The sequence below is a fragment of the Balaenoptera physalus genome, assembly GCF_965194825.1.
Source record: "Balaenoptera physalus genome assembly, chromosome: 17".
Classification (NCBI taxonomy): Eukaryota; Metazoa; Chordata; class Mammalia; order Artiodactyla; family Balaenopteridae; genus Balaenoptera; species Balaenoptera physalus.
The window spans coordinates 41765146-41785838 of record NC_138895.1 but is presented as its reverse complement, the minus strand read 5'-3'; the positions used below and the strand labels follow the sequence as shown (position 1 = coordinate 41785838).

General features: G+C 37.6%; 1 protein-coding gene across 7 annotated transcripts in view; it reads left to right on the top strand.

Annotated features, from left to right (window-relative positions):
* Window positions 1-20693, top strand: part of RUNX1T1 (RUNX1 partner transcriptional co-repressor 1) — a 137045-nt gene that overhangs the window by 18688 nt on the left and 97664 nt on the right. For 3 of the 7 annotated variants that reach the window (XM_082434179.1, XM_082434180.1, XM_082434181.1), the window contains exon 2: window positions 6913-7085. The exons of 3 other annotated variants lie outside the window; for them this stretch is intronic. In XM_082434179.1, the coding sequence (XP_082290305.1) occupies window positions 6998-7085 (88 nt within the window). In that variant the 5' untranslated portion in view covers window positions 6913-6997. One more of the 7 variants, XM_082434183.1, reaches the window with a different exon arrangement.

The following is a 20693-nucleotide window of genomic DNA, read 5'->3' as shown; positions in this document are numbered from 1 at the left end:
CTCAAAGATAGAATTTATCACATCTAGCATTTTGCCGCTATCCATGTGATTCAGACTTCTCTGCTGATTTGTAAGCTCCTTGAAAGTAGGAGTCTGGAACAGTTGGGGTACTTTTTGATGCTTTATTAAATATTTGGTGAAAGCTCATGTTATTTACTTAATACTGTCCTCAAATATTTCAAGTTATTTACTTAATACTGTCCTCAAATATTTCATTGCTAAGACCAAAAATGAAATCTTTGGTTGCAAGAGCATGTTGTTTCTTTCCCAATCCCTTTCCCCCCTTGATCCCTTTTTATTGTGTTCTCTTATCACAGAATGTACAATTTATCGCCACCATATTTTAGCTTTAAGTTTCAGCAAACAAACACCCACATGTACAGCAGCCCTGGGTAAATTGAAGTGGTCAAGTCACTTGCATGTTCATAAGTGCACATCTTAACCTGTTTTATTTATTTTTCACCCTATGGCTCACAAATGTACTTTTTGTCAAGGATGAGACCCCTGAAATTGTAAGCAAAATATTATATGCATGGACATATTTATGAGCTGGAACTGTCCCTTGGATCAGGGCCCCAACAAGGACCATTTTTGTGACTCCCAGCTTTCCCTCTCCCATGCCCCCAAGTGATCCCTTAGGTGCCAGGGGCTCCCATCCCTCTTTTGGTTGTCATGTCTGTTTTCTGGGCAGACCCCAGACTGAGCACTTCTCGCTAGTACTCTTCTCCAGCCCCATCTCCCACTCCCTCTCTACTCACCAGTCTTGTCTTTTCTCTGATATTGTGTGGGATTCCAGCTGTTGCTTGATGAACCAGCCTTAAAACTAGGAATGGCACTGGATAGAATGACAGGTCTGTCTCACCCTAAGATTCTGTGACTGAACGCCAAAGTGGGTGAAGCATCTTACTGTCTTTGCTTCCAGGTAACAATTCCAAGAGATGGTTTCAGAAGGGCAGCCTTTAGTTCCTTCATGCAAGTGACCGAACAATTTCAGACAGATATGTGTGGGGAGGAGGCACGGTAGATGCCTTCGTGGAGTGAAGTTCACATGTTGCCTTACTTAATACTCACCTGGGAGTGAGCTCATTTGTAAACCACTCCTAGAGGCTTCCTCACTTGCCCAACGTCGCCCTGCATGGGTTGTGGGGCGAGGTCTGAACCTAGATTTTCTGACTCCCAGGCTCCTCTGTTCCAGGGCTCAGTACCACTCTCCTGGAAGTCTTCAAACCCTACCACCCCATTTTTTTCCCCATGGACAGGGCCAGCCACACAGGCTGCAGGTGGGAATTATACTAAAGTTAAAATGGAAAATTATCAAGACTTCTCACTGTACTTAGAAAAGTTACTGTTTAGAGTACAGAAAAATATCATAGCTTTACAAGTTTCTGAGGCAGGGAGAGGGAGGGGGAAAAGAGAGGGAAGAAAGAAGAGAGAGAGATACCAGCTGATAAGAAGCAGCAGCAAGCAGACCATATTTGCAGTTGGATAATCGTAGTGTTTTTTTTTTTTTTTTTTTTTTTTGAGACATGTGGCCATCACCCATGAATACAGATACTTTCAAAGTCTCGTTTTTCTTTCATGTGAAAGTTGCCGGCATGGAACAGATGCCTTTATTTGGAGAAACCAGTCTTTGGAAATAATTGGTTCTCTCTTCTCTTATCCTCTAGAGGTGCTCTTCCACAGATGAAATTAGATGAGGAAAAAATTTAATCACAAAACATTAGCTTGTGGTTCTTTATTTTTTTCCACTGCAAAATGTTTTAGGACCTGCACCTTACTTCCACATATTTTGGGATTGTTGACTGATCATACTTACTTTTATCACTAATAGAACAGCAATGACTCTCAGAAAAGAAAATGTTGTGATTGCACTAGGTCGTTTTTTGAGTAGTGACCTAGTGCTTTAATGCTTTTAAATCATAATATTAAAATAGGTATTACCTCCTTTCTACTCTCAATTGATAGGAACTGAGCACATTGAAGAAAACAACACTTGCACTAGGGGCAAGATAGGCACTTTTTAAGTATTATCTCTTCATATCATCCCGGTGAGTTAGGTATTATTATCCTACTGTAGAGATTTACATCTAAAGCTTAGAAAGGTTAAGTGACTTGTTCAAGGTCAAATAGCTAATAAGTGTAAGACCTGATATTCCAGTCCAACTGCATGCAGTGGGCTAAGTGGTCAGTGTAGGTAAGGTACAGTCATTTTAGGAGATTTTATTTTATTGAAGATTAAATTATATCTGTAACAGAGGAGATATTTTAGAGCTTCTTACTATTTTAAATTGCCTGCTTTGTTAACTCCTTGATCATCCTGCATTGTCAGTTTGACTAAAAATAATAATTCATAGATTGGTCAGCTGCCTTCTGTTTAATTTTTATCTTTAAAATAATATTTGAAGGATTTTAAAATAATGCTTTATCACAATAAGAGGAAGAGGCTTGAAGAAAAACTAGATAGTATTCGGTTATCATTTATTCCTTTGTTCACTCAGCCAATATTGAGTGAACACCTTCTGTGAGCCAGGCACTGAGTATGAAGACTGTTGAATAAACATGGCCCCTTCCCTCATGGCCATTACAACAAAATGCATATATTGCATCAAGGTAAGGTCTGAAGACAGCAAGAGAATAAGATGGGAGATCTCTTTCCAGAACAGGAAAGTCAATTGCTAAACTCAGTTGGGAGATAAATCTATGCATAAAAACTACTAGAGTGCATTTACACCTTAGAGGTTGTATGGACTTAATGCTGCCTGCAGTTCTTAATCGTGGTATCCTACTGCTTACTGTGGGAGGAAGGGCTGGCTTCACAGCCCTGGATGCCCTGGGTGATTTCCATACTGGCCTGTGTATGTACAGTACTGGTGGGAATGGGCTCATATGAACAGTGTTTGGAAGGTAAAGGTTGCCCCGCCTGATATAGACCATAAATGCTATTATAATTTAAAGAAGAGAGAATGATCGTGGGCCCCAGGAGTGGTCAGGGAAAGGTTTGTGAAGGTCACAGGGATTGAATTGGGCCTGTATAGCATTTCATTAGATGGAATTCATTTGTTTTATTCTTTTTAGGTGCCAAGTACAGTGTTAAGTATGGAGGATAGAGTAATGAGCAAAACAGACAAGACCCCTGTTCTCATAGATCTTACAGTTTAGGGGGGCATGCAATAGAGACATTTGTAAGATTATTACCCATAGTGTTAAATGTAATGAAGACAATTAAAAAACAATGTTGGAGAGAATGGTGGAGGGTGCTGCCGGTGGTGGTGAGACTTTATTTTGGATAGGAGGGAAGACTGTCTCTGAGGTTACACTTGAATGAAACCTGAGTGTTGAATAGGAGCTGGCCATTAAGTCTGGAAGAGTTAATGGACAAAGCCATAAAGATGAGGTGATGCATTCTATGGGAGTTTATCCATTGAAGAGCTGTACCCTGTAAGGGCATGGACGGAGCAGAGGCTGAAAGGTGTAGGTTAGTGCCAAATCATGGAGGGTCTTGAATGTCAGAACAAGGACTGTTTGTTTCTATGCATATATTAGCGGATGAGTAGTTAGAAGAGATAAGGAGAATCAGGATGAGTATATGCCATAGAAGCTTAAGGAAACTTGTGCAGCTGGGGCCTTGAAGTTTAGGGACACCCCAAATAACATAGTGTCCCAGTCACTTCCTGTTGGAAGTTGAATGTAGTCCTAAAGTGAGGCCTACATGGTGGTTCTCTGTTGACTGCTTCAAATCAGGGGGATTCAGCATTGTCCTACAAATAAGGTTGTGGAGGTCTTGGCAAAGGTAAGCTACCACCCAGTGTCAGGGACTGTGCTTATTAAGGTAATGTTTCCTAAGTAATGTATGATGTAACAGGTTCCTTTTGTGGTAATTCCCCTTGGAACCAAAAACTAATTGTATTTTTATTAAAGTAAAGGGACATTCTTTACGTTACAAGATGTTTTTGTGAAAGGAAAAGTTAAAGGTTTAATTCAGTTCATATTGATAGATAAAAAGAGGTGTGTTAAAGCCTCATTTTTGGAATAACTGTATCTTATTTACTAAAGGAAAAATAGCCCCAAATGTTGATATAGTTCTGTAGAGAAATGTGTTTGGGCAGTGAAGGGATTCCTGGCAGTGATTGAGAAACACAGTAATGGGGAACTGCACTTGATCGCTTTTGAGGTTGATTCTGATGTGTGTAGTCTTTACATCCTATTAAAACTTTGAAAGATAAACTGATACAAGAAGGATTTGCCAAGGCCAGCAGCTCTTCCTTTTAAAACCTTGGCTCAGTGTACACATTGAAGGGATGGGGGAGTAAGATAAAAGCATTATAAATATGAGGTTAACTGAATTCAAATAGAAGGTTCTCTCAAGTTATTGCATTCCTTAGAAAATAAATACATTACGCATATGGTTAAGATTGATCAAAAAAGTATTCAGTATGCCAGTGATTACATTCCCATCTGTGATTAAGGTTTTCTGTCTGCATCTGGTTTTCACATTATATTTCTGTAACAAAAATCCTTTATATAGCAGAGTTCACTTTCTGTATTTTCTATTAGCTGCAGCTTGAACTACTGCACAGATCGCAGATTTACACATGTGGTTTTCATTACTTCATACCATTGAGAAAAAGTAATATTTGTTTGGGAATGTCTGTTTTCCACAATTTCCATGGTAATACAACATGTTGAGCCTTTTTAATAACACTCTTGTAGAACTACAAATTGTTTTAGGCATTCTCCTCTTGGTAGAGTTTAGCTTTTAAACTGGTCTCAGTATATGTTCCCCTCATAATGAGGTTTTACAAATTTGAGGGCTTAGGATTGGAACAAAGCAATTATTAAAGATAGAGAAATTTTACTTTTGATTGCATGTGATACAGACTTCAGTGTGGAATAAGTATCACAGATAATCTGGATATATATTTCATAGTGCTCATTACCATTACCCATTTTATTGTTATTTTATATCAGAAGACAATTTATTGTGTTGGAGGTATGAAGAACAAACATAATACTCCAAAGTCATTATTTTGAAAAATCTAAACATTAACTTCTTTTTTTTTTGGTGAGTTATCCTATTGATTGTGATACAGTGTTTCATATATAAAAATAGTTGAGTGAGGAAAATCATCAGTGGGTAACTTGAGGTTTACATTGTGTATTACTTGAATGTGTATTTGTATGCCATGTTAACATTTAAGAATTTATAAACATGTACATTTAAAATATTTTGTAACACTATCTTCCTGTCAGCTTTTCTCCGTTCACTTCAGGATACTCCGATTAAAATAGACACAAGTTAAAAAGTGAAATAGTATATTCTATATTGGGAGATCATTTATAATTGAGAAATTTATCTTATAAAGGAAGTTTATCCACATGGTAATTTTATGTGCCTCAAAACTGAGATCCATTATACCATTTTTGGTAATAAACCGAGACATTAGTCTTGTATTTAGCAGTCATGAGAAGCAAGAAAAAGACTTAGACTCTAGGGGATTTGTATGTACTTGGCCTCCTTCATTTGTTTAATGGAGATTATTAAATATGGCCCACACAGGTAGACTCTACTTTATCAGGCTCTCTGATGCCTTTTGTTTATGGTTGTTGAGGCACTAAATATTATCAAAAATCATGATTGAATCTAAGAAAAGTATCCATTTTCTTCTTTTTCCCAATAATACTTATTTATCCTCTATTTACAAAATATTTTTTTTTATCTCAGTGTAAAGACATTGGAAATACCAGAATTGTGTAGAAAATTACCCATATTTCCATCTCCTGGAAATAATATTACCCATATTTCCATTTTCTGGAAATAATATTTGACATCTAGATGTATTTACTTCCAGTCTCCCCTCCTTGGCCCTGTTTAAGTTTTTCCATTAAGAATGAGAAACATTGATTGCATGATAGCAGAGTTGTAATATGGTGTATAAAGGGCACTGCTTTTCTTTTTTTAAAATAGAAACTGCTTGTTTATATACATCAGAGTATGTATATTCACCAATTTTAATTTCTAGGGAGTAGTTTGGTCTCTTAAAAAAATAGTAGCAACATCCTTAGTAATATTTTTTGAGACTGCTTTTATAAATCTATCTCTTTGCATTTATTGAGTTATTACTTTATGTGCATATGATTGTGCTAGATTTATGTTTCATAGATTATAAGAACTAAATAGTGATACTTGTTCTATTCGTAATAGTGGTGGTAGTAGTAATAGTAGGTGTTTGGGAATGAATGAATGAATTCTAAACCTGCCAAATCTAGCAGGAAAAATGAGAATATTTGGATTGCTTTAGAAGAAAAAAAGAAAGTAGTAGAAGTTTATTTGGTAAAATGCTTCACTAATTGTTGTTACTAATAATTTCAAACTGGTTGGTTGCATAAAGATTATTAGATACCGTTAACAGTTGTTTCAGATTATCTTAGCTAATGATGGCAATGTGTAAATTTCAGAACAGTGAAAACAATATTGACACCACTTTGTTTTGAAACACGGTTTAACTTGCACTTAAAATTCCAAAAAATAAAATAAATAACACAGTGTCTCAAAGCATTTTCTAAAGAAACCATATCTGATAGATTATTTAATTAAAAAAAAATAAAACAGGTAAAATCTAACACATTCTTTTCAGGTATTGATGTATGTATATTTTAGACCCAACTTAAGGAAAGAGGAGTTGTATCCAGCTTTGAGTCAGATGATTGGAGAATTAAGAGCCCTATAGGGCATGTCACTGCAGGAACTCTGAAAATATTTTCTGGTTTGGATTTTTCTAAAATTTAGAAGGGCTTGTATCTGTTTCTTAAACAAAACAAAACTGGCCTAGTATTATCGTGTAAGTAGATGGGTGTGATACTTCAGACTGGTTGTGATATATGCGTTTTTTTTCCCTTTGTTGTTGTCAATAGAAAAGATTGATCTCTGGGCTGGTGAACATAATATCTGTCCCAGTCAGAAAAGGAGAGAGGAAATTAGCAGAGCGATTGGTGGAGAATGATATCTGTCAAAAGAAACACTTGGAGAGCACTGAGTTTAGTAATAGGTGACTGCCGGAAAAAAGGGAACTTTGAATATTGTCAAGGTAAGGAACAGACAAATATTTTGACTTTGCAATTTACTTACATGCCAAAAATCAATCTATTATTTTTTTCCTAATAAATTATACTTGTGAAGATTTTTCTTTTCTTTTCCTTACTTCTTCTTCTAGTGCCTGTTGATAACGAATTTGTATTATATATTTAAAAAATTTGTCTTTGAAAACTTTGGATGTGGGATTGGGTGGTGATCAGTCAGCCTGGCTGTGGGAGCCCTTGTTTGATAGTTTTGGGTCTGAAGATAGCAAATGATCAAGTACCTATTTTTTTTTTTTAACCCCTCTTCTTGTTGCTGTGCTTCTTGCCATGTTTCATAATACATCTGTTATAAGCTGAGCAATACTTGGAGTTAAAGAGTAAAAGCTATGTCATGATTTCTGTGTTTATTGCAACTAGAGATGGTATTTTCTGAAGCAGTTTGTTGACTAAAGAGGGAAAAAAGTGCTTTTCCATTTATTATTTCTTCTGTTTGATTTGGATATTTTTTTAAACTTGTAGGTGAATGTCATTTCCTAAGCAGAATTCACGTCCATAGGCACGTTTAAAAAAAAAAGAAGTCTAACTTTAGGAAAACAGCAAAATGTACACTTTCCCATTTGGCAAGTGACTTCTTAAAGTCTGCAACATTTAAAAATTAAGGAGAGCCCTGCCTTATGGGTTCCAGAGAGTTGATGCCTCCTGCAGCCAGCTCTGTTTCAGGTTTAGTGGACTTGTGCAGAAGCACAGATGAATACAGATAAATTGTGCTAAGAAAGACTTGAGAGTTAACACAAACGTTGTGTTGTACAGGTTGGCACTCTTAGTGATTAGGTGGGGATTTTTGAAGTTCTGTGACTGCCTGCCTGACTACATGGAAAAGGTGGTAGCAAAATATTTACCCTTCATGGCCATTGTTCTGGAAACATAGCTGCTGGTGTCTCCCCCCACCCCACACACATAACATCTACTCTTGCAGTTCCTACAAAGGCTTATTGGCTTTTTCTTAAAGTTCCTAAGAAGGTGTTGGCAAATGAGTGTGTTTTGTTTTTGTTTTTGAAAGACCAGAGAAAATGAAATGATTCCCTGTATAATTATAGGCTCCTTTGAGATAGCCTAAGTCATGATTTGGTTTCTGTCTGTATTTCTCTTCCTTTCATTCCTCCATCTTCATATTATGATGTTCTTCTACTGTAATTAGTGAGAGACATAAATTTGAAAGAGAAGATGAGGAATTCAAAAATTTATTAAGTAATTGAGACATCTCTCACCTCTGCTTCTGTCTTTGTACCTGTGTACTATTGTTACTAAAAATAAATTTTTTGAGAACTCAAATCTTGGTTGATTAGATTTCTCAAGTCCAGCATAGAAAGAAAGTTGTTAATATCTTAAAGGAAACAAACATAATAATAACAACAACAACCCTTGCTTTAGAATTGCTTTCTCTTCATCTTCCATCAGAAGAAAGCACTTTGTTTCAAAGAGGATATAATTCTCTGCTTTCTGCCTTATGTATCTCTGGGAGGTGGGCAGTGATAGTATGATAAAAATATATAAGGTGCAGATTGCAAATTGAAAAGAATATTGGATTTTAAAACTTGAGCATATATTGCAGATACATAGTGTCATCGTCTTTACCCACCCCTATCCCATTACAACAATGTTCTCTCCTGGTCATGTGGCATATCTCTGTGGGCTGCTGACACAAAGGACCATTGCAGCATGGAAGATCCATATTGAGAGCAAAAATGCATGACAAAGACACATTTTAAAACAAGTTTAATGCACGTTATTTGTTATAATATGCAAATACTAATCCTCAGTATCATGTATCAAAAACACCATGTTGAGTTTCTTCTCTCTCGCTTTCTTGTGTGTGTGGGTGTACATACTTAAAAAATGATGTGTGTGGGCACACATGTATGTACATGTATGTATATAATTGTGTGTGTTGGCCTATTTTATAACTGTTGAGTTTTCTTTATGATTCATGTGGCGTTGAAAAATTTACTCCTAGTTTTTTCTTTTTTGTGATGGTAGTGGGTATATATAAATATGGGGTTTAGACTCAGGTTGAGCCAAAAAGTAGAGAAAAACAGAAATCACATACTTTACATTTACAAGCATGGAGTCCATTGGATTCTTGGGGATATAATTTGGAAGCAGAAAAGGCAAAGAACTATGTGAAATTGAACAGTCGTGGCAGTAAGAGACAGTGACCTGAGGTGGTGCCAGAGAGTCTGGTCCCTGTGATGAGTTTGAAGCCAGGCAGGGGTCACCAGGAGACAAACCTGTCTCTTTTGGGTGGCCAGGGGAGAAATGATGCCTTAGGGACAGTCACCAGCTTACCTGGAAGCTGATAAAGGCAAAACGCTGCTATGTTTCCTCCCAGTATTTTAAAGCATATCCAAAATATGCACAGTGTTCACTTTTCTAGAATTCTGTTATGTGTGTCTTTGTGAGGAGTGGGTGGATTTGGGACAGTTAGGAGTGGTATCCAGCTTGAGGAGCTTGCTCTTAAAAGCCATTAAGGAAAATACTAAGAAGGGTCCAATATTTGTCATATAAAAAAATTAATTGGCCATCTAAAAGATGCAAGGGCATTATCAGGGAAGCAATTAAGACAGAGGAAACTTGTTGCAAAGTGGTATGTATTTATGTTCGAATCATGGGATGGGATATTTATGTAGTACCAATTTTTAGATATTGTATTATTAGATATTTAAAAATAAAAACATTTAATTTAGATGATGCTGTGCACCTTCAAATATTGGTATCTTTATTAGGAAAAGAAGAAAATTATTTTCTTAAGCAAAACTGCTGGGTTTTGAGAGCGTTTGCCTATATTTTTAGTTTTTCTTGGTCATGTTTGAGGGGTCTGATAGTATTAATGCGCTTTACCCCACACGGAGCTTTGAGCTTATTGTAGCACTGCACACTGATCCCAGGTCAGTGTGATGCGTGAAATCAATTTATTTGAATCTCTTTGCCTCTATAGGAATTTGGCAGCATGCCAGTTGTTTTCATTTAATGTTCTTTGTGTTGAACACAGACAAGCAGGCATGCTTTTGTATTCATCTTTCTTTTGGTCTCTGTCTCTTTCAGCCAATATTTTACTCTATGGATTTTGAGATGAAGGAAGAATGTATTATTTATATGATTCTAATCATTACTTAATGTGTGTGTGTGTGCTACTTTCTTATCTTTTAAGGGATTTTTAAAAATATTCCTGAGTTTTAATGGTGACTTTCTTTGTAGAGAAGAAATATTTTAGTTTTTAAAAAATAACATTTTTGATGAAACATAATAAACCAGATCATAGGTGGTATTTACTTACCATAATGCTCATTATCAAAACTGAAAATAACAATATTAATTACACTATACAACAAATGTTTAATTTGTGAACTGGATTATCAGAATCACTTACTTCTTGGGGAGCTTTTTGAATGTAAAGATTCATACTTTAATCAAGCACACGCTAAAGAAAAAAATATTATTATCTGGGTATTATTATCTTTGAATGATCCATGTTGATTAAGATGCCAGTGTTTTACATAGATTTGTGGTTATATGTGATTTTTTTACAAAATTCCTGCCATTAGGGCAATTTTTTGCTCTTTAAAATTTGGAGGGTCATGACAGGGAACAACAGCACAGAGGTTTTTACGACAAAGAGACTCAGACCTTTCTGTGGATGTTTTTGTAGGGAGGATTTGTTTCTGGGTCAGCTTTAGGAAAAGGTGGAGAAGGAAACGAGAGAGAGTGAGAGGAGAATGCTCTGTTGATGCTCCGGGCAGTTCTTGCGGAAGTTGATATGCAGAACCAGGGAGCCGCGGCTTCGGGGTCAGGCGCATACCCAGCAGCCCTGCTTCCTTGTTTAATTACCTGAAGAGCAAAACAGTCAGCCTGAGAGTGTGTGAAAGCCCAGTATCTCTGCAGCCGCCTGGCGCTCTGACATCCTGCAAGGCCAGCCCTGTCTGTCCGCCAGCGTCAAGCTGGCTCCCGCCCTGGGTTCCTTTCTTTCTGGAGGCATTGTGTGGAAGAGGGTTTGGTCAGGAATTTGAGGTTCCTGCCAGTGCTGTGTCCCTGCTCTTTCTTTCTGGACTACGGTGACAGACGTGCTTGATTTTTTTTTTTTTTCTTAATGAGTTTAAAAATCTGTCTTTTTCATTTTACACCCTGGCCTTGCTATGAAACAATATCTCTATCAACAGCAACAGACATTAACCAGTGCAGGACTGGCCTCAGTTAATGGGTTCTCATTTTCCTAATTCCTGTTATTTAGTGTCCTTCGTGTGTTGCCTTTTTAGGTCAGATTCACTGGTAGTTTGGTGTGGAACTAGTAATTCAGGTTGTTTTTTTGTGAGGCAGTTTTGGAATCTTAATCTGTCCATGAAAACAGAATAGTCCGTTTTTAAACAAAGGTGATAGAACCTTTAAGGTTGGGTTTTTTCCTTTCCCTGGAATTTAAATATGGATGTGGACATTTGCTGTGGGAAGGGCCATGCCCTTTGAAGAAGCTGAGGGTGGTGAGAAATATTATTTGGAATGTGTGGCCAATTTGACAGTAGTATAGGGTACTCTGAGGAATGCTTGGAGATGGAGCCATTTGGGAGATCCCCAGAGTATAACAAGATGTTATGTTTCCAAGAGGAAATCCAGCAGGTTCTTTATGCGCAGGGTGGGCTGGTGAAATGTCTGCACTGTGGGTGGGGGAGCAAAGGTGGTGGTGGTGGGGTTTCCTGCAGAGGGAGGGGAAAGTGTGACTACATGTGCAGTGATTTGGTTTTTCCAGCTACTTCATTAGGATTCTGTCATGCAGACTTCAGGGCATTTACCCTTTAGATGCACATATGTGCATCCCATTAGTGCTAATAGGAGTTGCCGGCAAGTAAAGAGAGCAGCAGTGTGTACCTGTGTTCTGTATGAGCACAGCTCCAGGGGATTGATTCCATTCTTTGCAAAGAATAAAAGAATTGGACTTTGCAGGGAAGAGTTTGGTAGGAATTATTCTAAAAACTTATTTTTCATATTATATTTATGGAAGCGATGTCAATAATTTATGTGTTTGTATACCACTCCAGTGAAAAGTATATAATCATTTAAATAATTGGATTAGCCTCGTTCATCTTGTGATGGAGCTGGCATCACCATGATCTGTTTATACGCTAGCATAAGTAGTAGTATGTGGATCCTTAGGCACGTGCGTATTTATTTATGTATCAGCCTGCTGCATTTCTTTGAGTATTATTTCTCTTTCAACATCAGTATAAATATGAGAAAAGAAAACAGGTAAATATATTTTAAGCCACAGTCAACATTCCTAACTGGTGTCCTCCTCCACTGACAGACTCCAGGTACCCCCCCCTTTCAAGCTCCAGGTTTTTGGTAGTTCTATCCAACTGGAGCTTTCTTAAATGCAAGTAACATTACTGCCAGTTGTAGCATTAAGCCTTAGCAGCAGAGAGTGTATAACGTGAGAAAAACTTGGAGGACTTTGAAAAGTGAATGGGGAGAGTTGTGGCTTGCAGGTGGTGGCATCAGGAACTAAGGGACAAACTGTGAACAAGAAAATGGGGTTTTTACCTTGCACTGAGTGTGCTCAGTAAGTGGAGTGAAATGGCAAGAAAAAAGCAGATCTGTGGGACAAGAGAAAGGGAGGAAGTGAATTACTCTAGAAAAGAGAAGGGAAAAAGCCAAAATCTATTAGTAACTGTGGACCTGTGTCAATTTACCAACAGGAATCAAAACAGGACATTTTGATATAACAGATAAAAAAGTCACAGTATTCCAAAATTTTAGTAAGATTCTGGTGTCTACAATTAAGAATAACTTTAATGAGAAGTGAGAGTGAGAATTGAAATTTCCATACAGAGTAAGAATTAGGTTGAGATTTTTAGGTTTTAACCACTGTTCAGTATATTTCAGAATATACAGCATTGCATTCTATTCTGCCTGGTCTTGTGGGGGGGTGAGGGGAGGAGGAGAGGGGTACATGACGAAACCCAGGAGGGTCGGAGTGAAACATTAATTTAAAAATTTACATTGTTATAAAAGCAAATATACTGTGCTGGGTATTATTTGAACAAATAAAGCAGTTTTGGAATGAAAACTTATAATGGAATCCATTATACCTAAGTTTGAATTTGTTTATAAATGTGGCAAATTAGTATGCGTGGATGGATTTTGCTAATTTGCAATGTGGAGAGATAGAAGTGGAGAGTTTGTTAGAGATAAAAGTCCTGTGAGAAAAGAATATGATGAAAAAATTCTGGGATTTTTTTTTTTGTTTGTTTGTTTGTTTTATTGCTGTGTGTTTGCTCCACCTGGTGGATTTTGTTGAAAGTGTTTTAATCCATGTTAATGAAAAGACTGCCCTGCACACAATTTACAGTAAGATGAATCTTTTGTTTTATTTTTGTTGCTGTGAAAAATAGTTTAATTCCTATCAAGGTCAAAACATTTATGTCTTTTGTTCAGTATTTTCATTGCATTGAAAGTAATATTTATTGTTTCTTCTGGCTCAAAAATGTAATACATGCTCACTTTAGAAGATTTGGAAAATAGAGAAAAATTAAAAGAGGAAAATAAACATGATTTATAATTTCATCACCCAGAATCATTGCATTATTTTTAAGAATAGACGTTATCAGAAGAGGACCACTTTTGCATTTACATTTATTTAAAGATATGTGGAATGTTAAATACTATGCCAAAGTGTGATTGATGATGATTATTATAATTATTTTTGGACAAATGCTGCCTTTAAAATTCCCAGTCTCTAAAAAAAAATCAGTGTTTTGCAGGAACTGCATTTGCTAAGCTACATGTCTACAGAAGGCAAAGGTAGTAGAGATTAAAGGTACCTCATGCATTCATAGGGCTGTTCATATGGGTGACGAGATCTGTTGTTCGCTGGACTTACACAGATTGCTTTCTTTAGAAATCTTAAGGAGTCAGTTGTGCTTTGATCATCTTATTGTTTTCCTTAGGTTATTCTTTTTTTCTCCTTTAGACTCTAAAAGCTCTGTAACAGAAGGTGAAGTTTTGAAAACAGTGTCTCCATATGCAAGGGATTTGGAGACCTTTTTATTGTCTTAAAAATTGTCATTCACAGTCCTCATTAGCATTTATTGTTGCAAGCGTACAGGCAGAAAATGTGAAATTGGTATGTCATGAATAGCCCTACAGAGCTCTCGAGCCCTCGGAGTTTGCCTGCATGTGGTGTGGGCTGGGCTTTGAGGGAAAGCTGTCCAGATGGCTGCCTGCACAGGGCAGAGCTGCAGGTTTTTGTCTCTGGTGCTGGGAGGAGGGTAAGTTCATTGGAGCATACGCCATCACCCTTGCTTTTTAACAAAACTAACTTGCCGTTAGTTAGGATGGGGAGGTGGTGACATTGAAACAAAGGTTTTCCATAGAGTGTTACAGTCCTTGTCAAATGGGTAAGGGATGAGTACAGAGTGTCTTCTATATTATCTGAGTGATTTTTGTAGTTATAAAACATAGGAGGAAACTAGATGGCAACTTATTTGCAGATTTTACACACAAGTGTATACTTTTTAAGATTGATTATTTTTATGGGAATATGCTTTTGTATGAAGAGAGAGTTGATATAGCTAGTATACAGCCTTGTGGATTACTAAGGAAGTGTTTTACTTTAAAATTTTTAAAAATAATTTAACCCTTTGCTGGTGCCTATGGATTAATCTACATTTAATGATATTAGTAGGTTTGAAGTTTGCATTTAAATAATACAACATTCAGACAATGCAAGTGTTAAATCTGTTTTAACATTTCAGAATATTTTTGAATATTAGGTATTGAAAATCAAAAGTCGTTGGTGGAAAAGAACTGCAATATATTGTGATATTTTAAAGGCCTTGGCACTGTTAGAAACAATTCATAATAATTACAAGTACAGATTTTGTTTTTGCACGTGATAGTTCATCTTAAACAGATTTCATTTTGTAGAAATACACGTACATGCTCCCTACATACTTAAATGTAATAATATACATCTTTTCATTCATATGTAGAGAACGTTATACTTCAACCAGAGTTGAGAATCAAATACAGTGCCTAAAAAATTGTTGGAATGATATGACTAACATTTTATTCTGAAGGTGGAAAAAAATATCATAGAGACTTTTGGGCTTATCAGCTTAGGTAATCATTATTATTTAAAAGTTTGTTATGATTGGCATCTTCAAATTACAGTTTAGAGCACATTATTAACTCACTTTAACTGATTGGAGAAACAAAAATCAAAGGGACCTGAGTCCTTTGGTTTGACATGTCACAGGTGAAGGTAAGGGGTCATGACTTCTAGTTCTTGACCTGCCACTTGCCCTGGTAGATTTGGATTTCTCGACAGACCATATAGCATGTTCTCCATGGGACACTGTTTTGTATGGTGCTTTGTCATCTAGTTGCAAATGATCCAAGCAGCGAAGCTTTTCTGCTGCTGTGATGTCTGGTATAATCACCTATTAAGATAAGCTTCCTCTATCCAGCATGTTTTCTTTGACTTGATTCCATCTTATTGCTAGCACTTAGGCCCTCTTGGATAACCCTAAATAACCCTTTGACCCATGATGTTTATACACCCTTCAAATTCTTAAGATGGCAATCATGTCTCCTGTTCTTTTGTCATTTAAGCAAAGCTCTTGTGAGCTCTTCTGTGGGCTGGTTGAAAGTTGTGGAGACAAAAATGCTCGCCAGTCACTTCCCCCAAAGGAAATATTTGAGGGAAATAGCATGAATGTGTCCAGTTGTTTACAACAGACTTTTATATAAAGAAGGTTAAAATGACAGATATTCTCTTACCTTTATAGAATACTTCAATGAACTTTTTAACTTAATTTTTTTCGATCCCACTCATTTCTTTCTGGTTGGCTGCATCTTATGTTATAGCCTAACTAAAACATAAACCATTTGTTTTTCTTGCAGACAAAGTATAATTGGATTTATCTTTGTCAGGAGACAATCTATTATGGCTTTTATTTAATACAGTTTCAGATGTCTTTCAGTGGCAGAAACAAATTAATGTACATTTTTATTAGGTGTTGTATCTATTTAATTGACTGTCAAAGTGATGAGAAGTTAGGAAATCATCCAAAAGAGAGGTCCATCTCCCGTAGCCCAACAGCTCACACATTAGGTAGGTTTGCCCTGTCAGTGGGATGCCTTTAGAAAACACTAATAGCTTCCAGCTGGGTGGAAAATCAAAACCTTTGGGGTCTGACAAAACTAGCAGATTTGAATTTGAAAGCAGAGCTAATGCCTCCATTTTATTTTTTACCACTCGCCCATAAAACATTATTTTCCAATATGTCAGCCTCATTTGGTGGCCAGTGGTCTGAAATTGAAAGTGGAACAAGCAAGCGGAGAAATCTGGACATTAGTGAGTCCGCCCTTTCAAGCTGGTGTGCCACTTTGTGGACAGGTCTCCCCTAAGAGCAGGGGGGGTCTTAATGACCATTCATCAATGCTCGTTGGCTGATCATTGAGTGCCTTCTCATTCAGTTTATCAAGTCTTGCACATAAAAAGTCAGAATAAGCCTTATTCAGCTTTGTTAAAGGCAACTAGGAGTAAAATGCTCCATTTGAACCCATTTTGCCCTGTTTTTTCACTTTGTTAATGCAGCCCTGCTTAAATGAGTGCCTTTATTGGGTCGGTTAGAATATCTGAAACTATTAATTCTCTTGTATTGAATAGCTGGTGGCAGGCCAGAGCAGATGGGGTAGGAAGGTATTTGGTTGGGTGTATTGCTTTCAATTAGGATCAATGAGGTTTCAGCTCCTTTGAATTAACTCACTTAATACCTACTGTGTGAAGTCACAGTGTATCACAACAGCCTGCTAGGAGCAAGTGGAAAGTTGAGAAGACCTGTGGAAAAGCTTTAACTCAAACTCTTCCTTCACCAGTGCAGAGAGCTTGCATTAACTGCAGACAATTTCAGTAGACTGCTAATCCCTATTGGTAAGTCAGGTTTGAACAAAGGAAAACTCTGTACTATAGGGATGGTCTGTTTTGGAAACAAGTGGAAAATAGAGTAATACAATACCATAATGTCCTTCTAGTGAATGAGCTAAATATACTGTCAGAAGTTTATGTATTATTTTGGGAGCTGGGCATTCAGTTGTTGACTAAATTTACTGATTTGGAAAGTGATTTTTTAGATGACTCTCTTTAAAAAAGATTGCCTTAAAAGTGCTCTGTGTTCTTAATTAAAAGACATGCATTAACTGACATGGCTCTTCTAAGGAAGACACTTAATTGGTCAGCAATGTATTCTTTGTTATTGTTTTGAATATATTTTAAGTTTTAAAAATATGTTCCCTAATGGTAATGCAGGTCGGTGTTTTATGCCAGGGAAAACTTCCACAATACATATTCTTTTTTCCCACTCACTTACATAAATGTATTCATCATGTTATTGATTGTCTATTTTTATTATACAATTTGAATGTTAGAGATCTTGGCTCCTTATACTCTTTTTTTTTTTTTTTTTTTTTTTTAGTTAAAGGGAAAGTTACCTCTGTCTAAGTAACTGTATAGAACTATAGAACTATGCATCCAGGCTTTCCTGTTCAGGGAGAACTGCCAAATGGGGTCGCTGCTTTGCTTGCCTCCATGGCTTAAAGGATAAGAGGAGGAAACTGGTTCCTGGAGAAAATGCTGAACTAGTCTCAGGTGCACACACACTCAGGCCCTTTCTGCAATCAGATTTCTAGGTGAGAATCTCCAGGGATCCAGGTTTTGTTGATGTGGATCAATTTAAAGTGGCAATTACTGTAGTCAGATAACAGCTTAAAAAGCTTTTTTACACATAGAAAAGATACATAATCGCACAGCATATGGAACTTCAATTTTCTGAGCTGTGGTTTAGGGACTTGCAGTGTACCGATATTAAGACCCAGTTTTAAAACCGGGTATCATCCAGTTTTCTTAAAGTGTATTGCATTTTTGTCCTGTCATTTTCTATTTTAGAAGTGATTCACCATGCATATTGATGAAAGTTGGGTTTCCCACTGTGAAAATGTTCTCTTTCTAACATAGGTATAGTATTAAAAAGAAAATCAGTGGCATGTAGCATTGGGTGGCTTAAAAAAAAATACTCTCTTTAAAAATGAAAATCTGCAGATTTAGGATGCTGGATTCCATAAAGGCCCTTATAGCAGGGCTTAATTGATTATCCACCCATGTCTGCTATAAAGCTTTCTGTCATAAGAATGTTTGAACTCGGTGCATAACTGTTCTGAAATCCATTACACAGAACCTCATTACAAGTGACATCTAACTAAGATGAACAAAAAGATTGGCCTCATAAATAGGGTGCAGTACACTATTAGTGACAGAACAGAGTAATCATTATGAATTATAGTCTTTTTACAAGTTGTCTCTGACAGTGATGGATTTTTGAGGGGTTCACTAGATGAAGCAGCACTTCTTGGATGCAGTATTTGGGGACTGTAAAAGTTCTTATTGATTGACACTGTTTACCAAAGATGATCTGTTCTTAGTTTGTGCAGGGTATGTGTGTACATGGGCACGCTTTGAAACAGGTTGTGTGCACTCTTGGGATAAGGTGTAGGAAGGGTGAGGAGGTAGAAGTCAAGAGTCACTGCCTCTATTTTCAGATGGGTTTTTATGGTTTCTTCGAGGCAGCAAGTAGAGGGAAAATCAATCTGATAAGGGCTAAAAGCATATCGAAAGTGTAGAATAAGCACGGGATGAGTTGGAAGACTGTGAAGGCAGAGCAAGAGTTAAGGGGGATGCTCCCGGCTGTCATATTCACTGAGCTTGTGGGCTGGTCAGTGGCTCCTAAGTGGAATTGTTTCTGTGTTTATACTGGATTGAACATAACACTGGAAAGGTAAAGCCTGAGGGGTCTGTCTCATCATGTGTCGTGTTGTTAAACTAACAGAGACCTAGGAAAGAGTTGCAAGTGTTAAACTGAGGAAGAGTTTTAGAAATGAACAGTATTTTCCTTCTGCCTGGCATTTTTGTGTGTGTAGAAAAGTCATGCAAGGCAGGCAGGCATATGTTTCTCCTATGAGGCAAGGATGTTTTACAAAGGACTAAAGAGGGACTGCTGAGAGGAAAATAGCCAGCTTTAGATAAAGCACTATAACAAAGGCTCTAGTTTTATATATCATGGTGTCCATTAAAGCTTAATAGGGAAGAGTCCATTGAACCTGGCTGGGTATGTGTTATTCATGGGAAGGATAAACATTTAAGAGCGTGCAAAAAACTCAGAAATCAGGAGGACATGATGGTTCAGCTTTTGAAAAGGCTTTACAGTGAGGATTTTGTTTTCATCTCCCATGGATCTCTGTGCAAGGTAGAGGAGAGTAAGCTAAGAATGTTTGGAGCATATCAACGCGGGGATCCCAGGGGGTTAAAAGCACGCTAGTAAAATAAAAGTGGTCTGCTTCTGCTTCTCAGAAGTGTTCTATTTTACACATACTACTGAGAAGCTGACAAAGGAAGTGATTCTGATACTTTGTTCAGTCTGATAAACTGGCACAGTATACACAGTCTTAGAACATTTTTTATACTGTTTTTGACTTCCAGTTCAATAAACAAGCTTTGAGGTCTGTGCCTGTGTTTGTTTTTTTTAATAAAGTTCCCAATTATGGGGGTTAACATGCGAAGGTGGAAAGGACAGCTTTCATTGTGAGCAGTGGTAGGGGGCCAGGTCTACTTTCTGTTCTTTTGGCAAAATAAGGGTTAACTTGTAACGGGCTGGGGGTGGTGGTGAATGAATTATTCAGCATTTAGCTTATCATTCTGCATTTTACTTTCCGTTCTTTGGTGCTCTGGAACTTGCTGAGAGAGGTAGAGTGGGTAAGGGGAGGCAGGGGTTGTGATACTTTGCATACACATCCCTGTCATTGTTCTGCCTGAAGAGACAGGGCTGGGTTCAAGGCCACATGTGCTCCTGTCATCATCCACATTTCTGCTCCAAGTGCAATCCGGAGTGTCAGCTCTCCATCTGTCTCTGCCTGGCAGGCGCACGCGCCCAGCACCCTGCCTCGGGCTATGCCGCCCCAGCCCCTTCTGACGGCCCTCCTCTCTCTGCCGGTGCCCATTCCAGAACAGGAGGCATGAGCCCTGAGCACGCTTGCTCTTAGGAGAGAGCCACTTTCTGTGTGTTCGTTGGATTCAGGGATGCCTGGTGAGTTAGCCCTGCTCCGCTTTCTCTCTGTGGTTTTGAAATGAAGAAAGCTTACTTTTTATTATGCTTGGAAAAATACCTTCTGCCCCACGGTGAGCTGTATTTTACGTGGGCAGGCAGAGGCTGGGGGTGACAGAGGTGAGATGTGGAAAGCGGCATAAAATGAGCCCTCAAAAATCTCGCTACAGGGGTACAGGGTGTGGAACCCTTGCTTTTAAAATGTGGGAGGTGTGTTTTAAAGGCTGAGGGCAAGTACAGCCACATATATGTTTGCCAGAGCAATTTTACTTGAGGGATTTAGCTAAAGTAAGAAGTATTGTTTCTGTTCTGGATTTTGTGACTGTCATCTGTACCTTGTATCCTGGGCATTTCATCTGTGGAGAGAGTTTACAGATTATGGTGGAATACTGGGATAAGGTCTCTTTAAAAAGC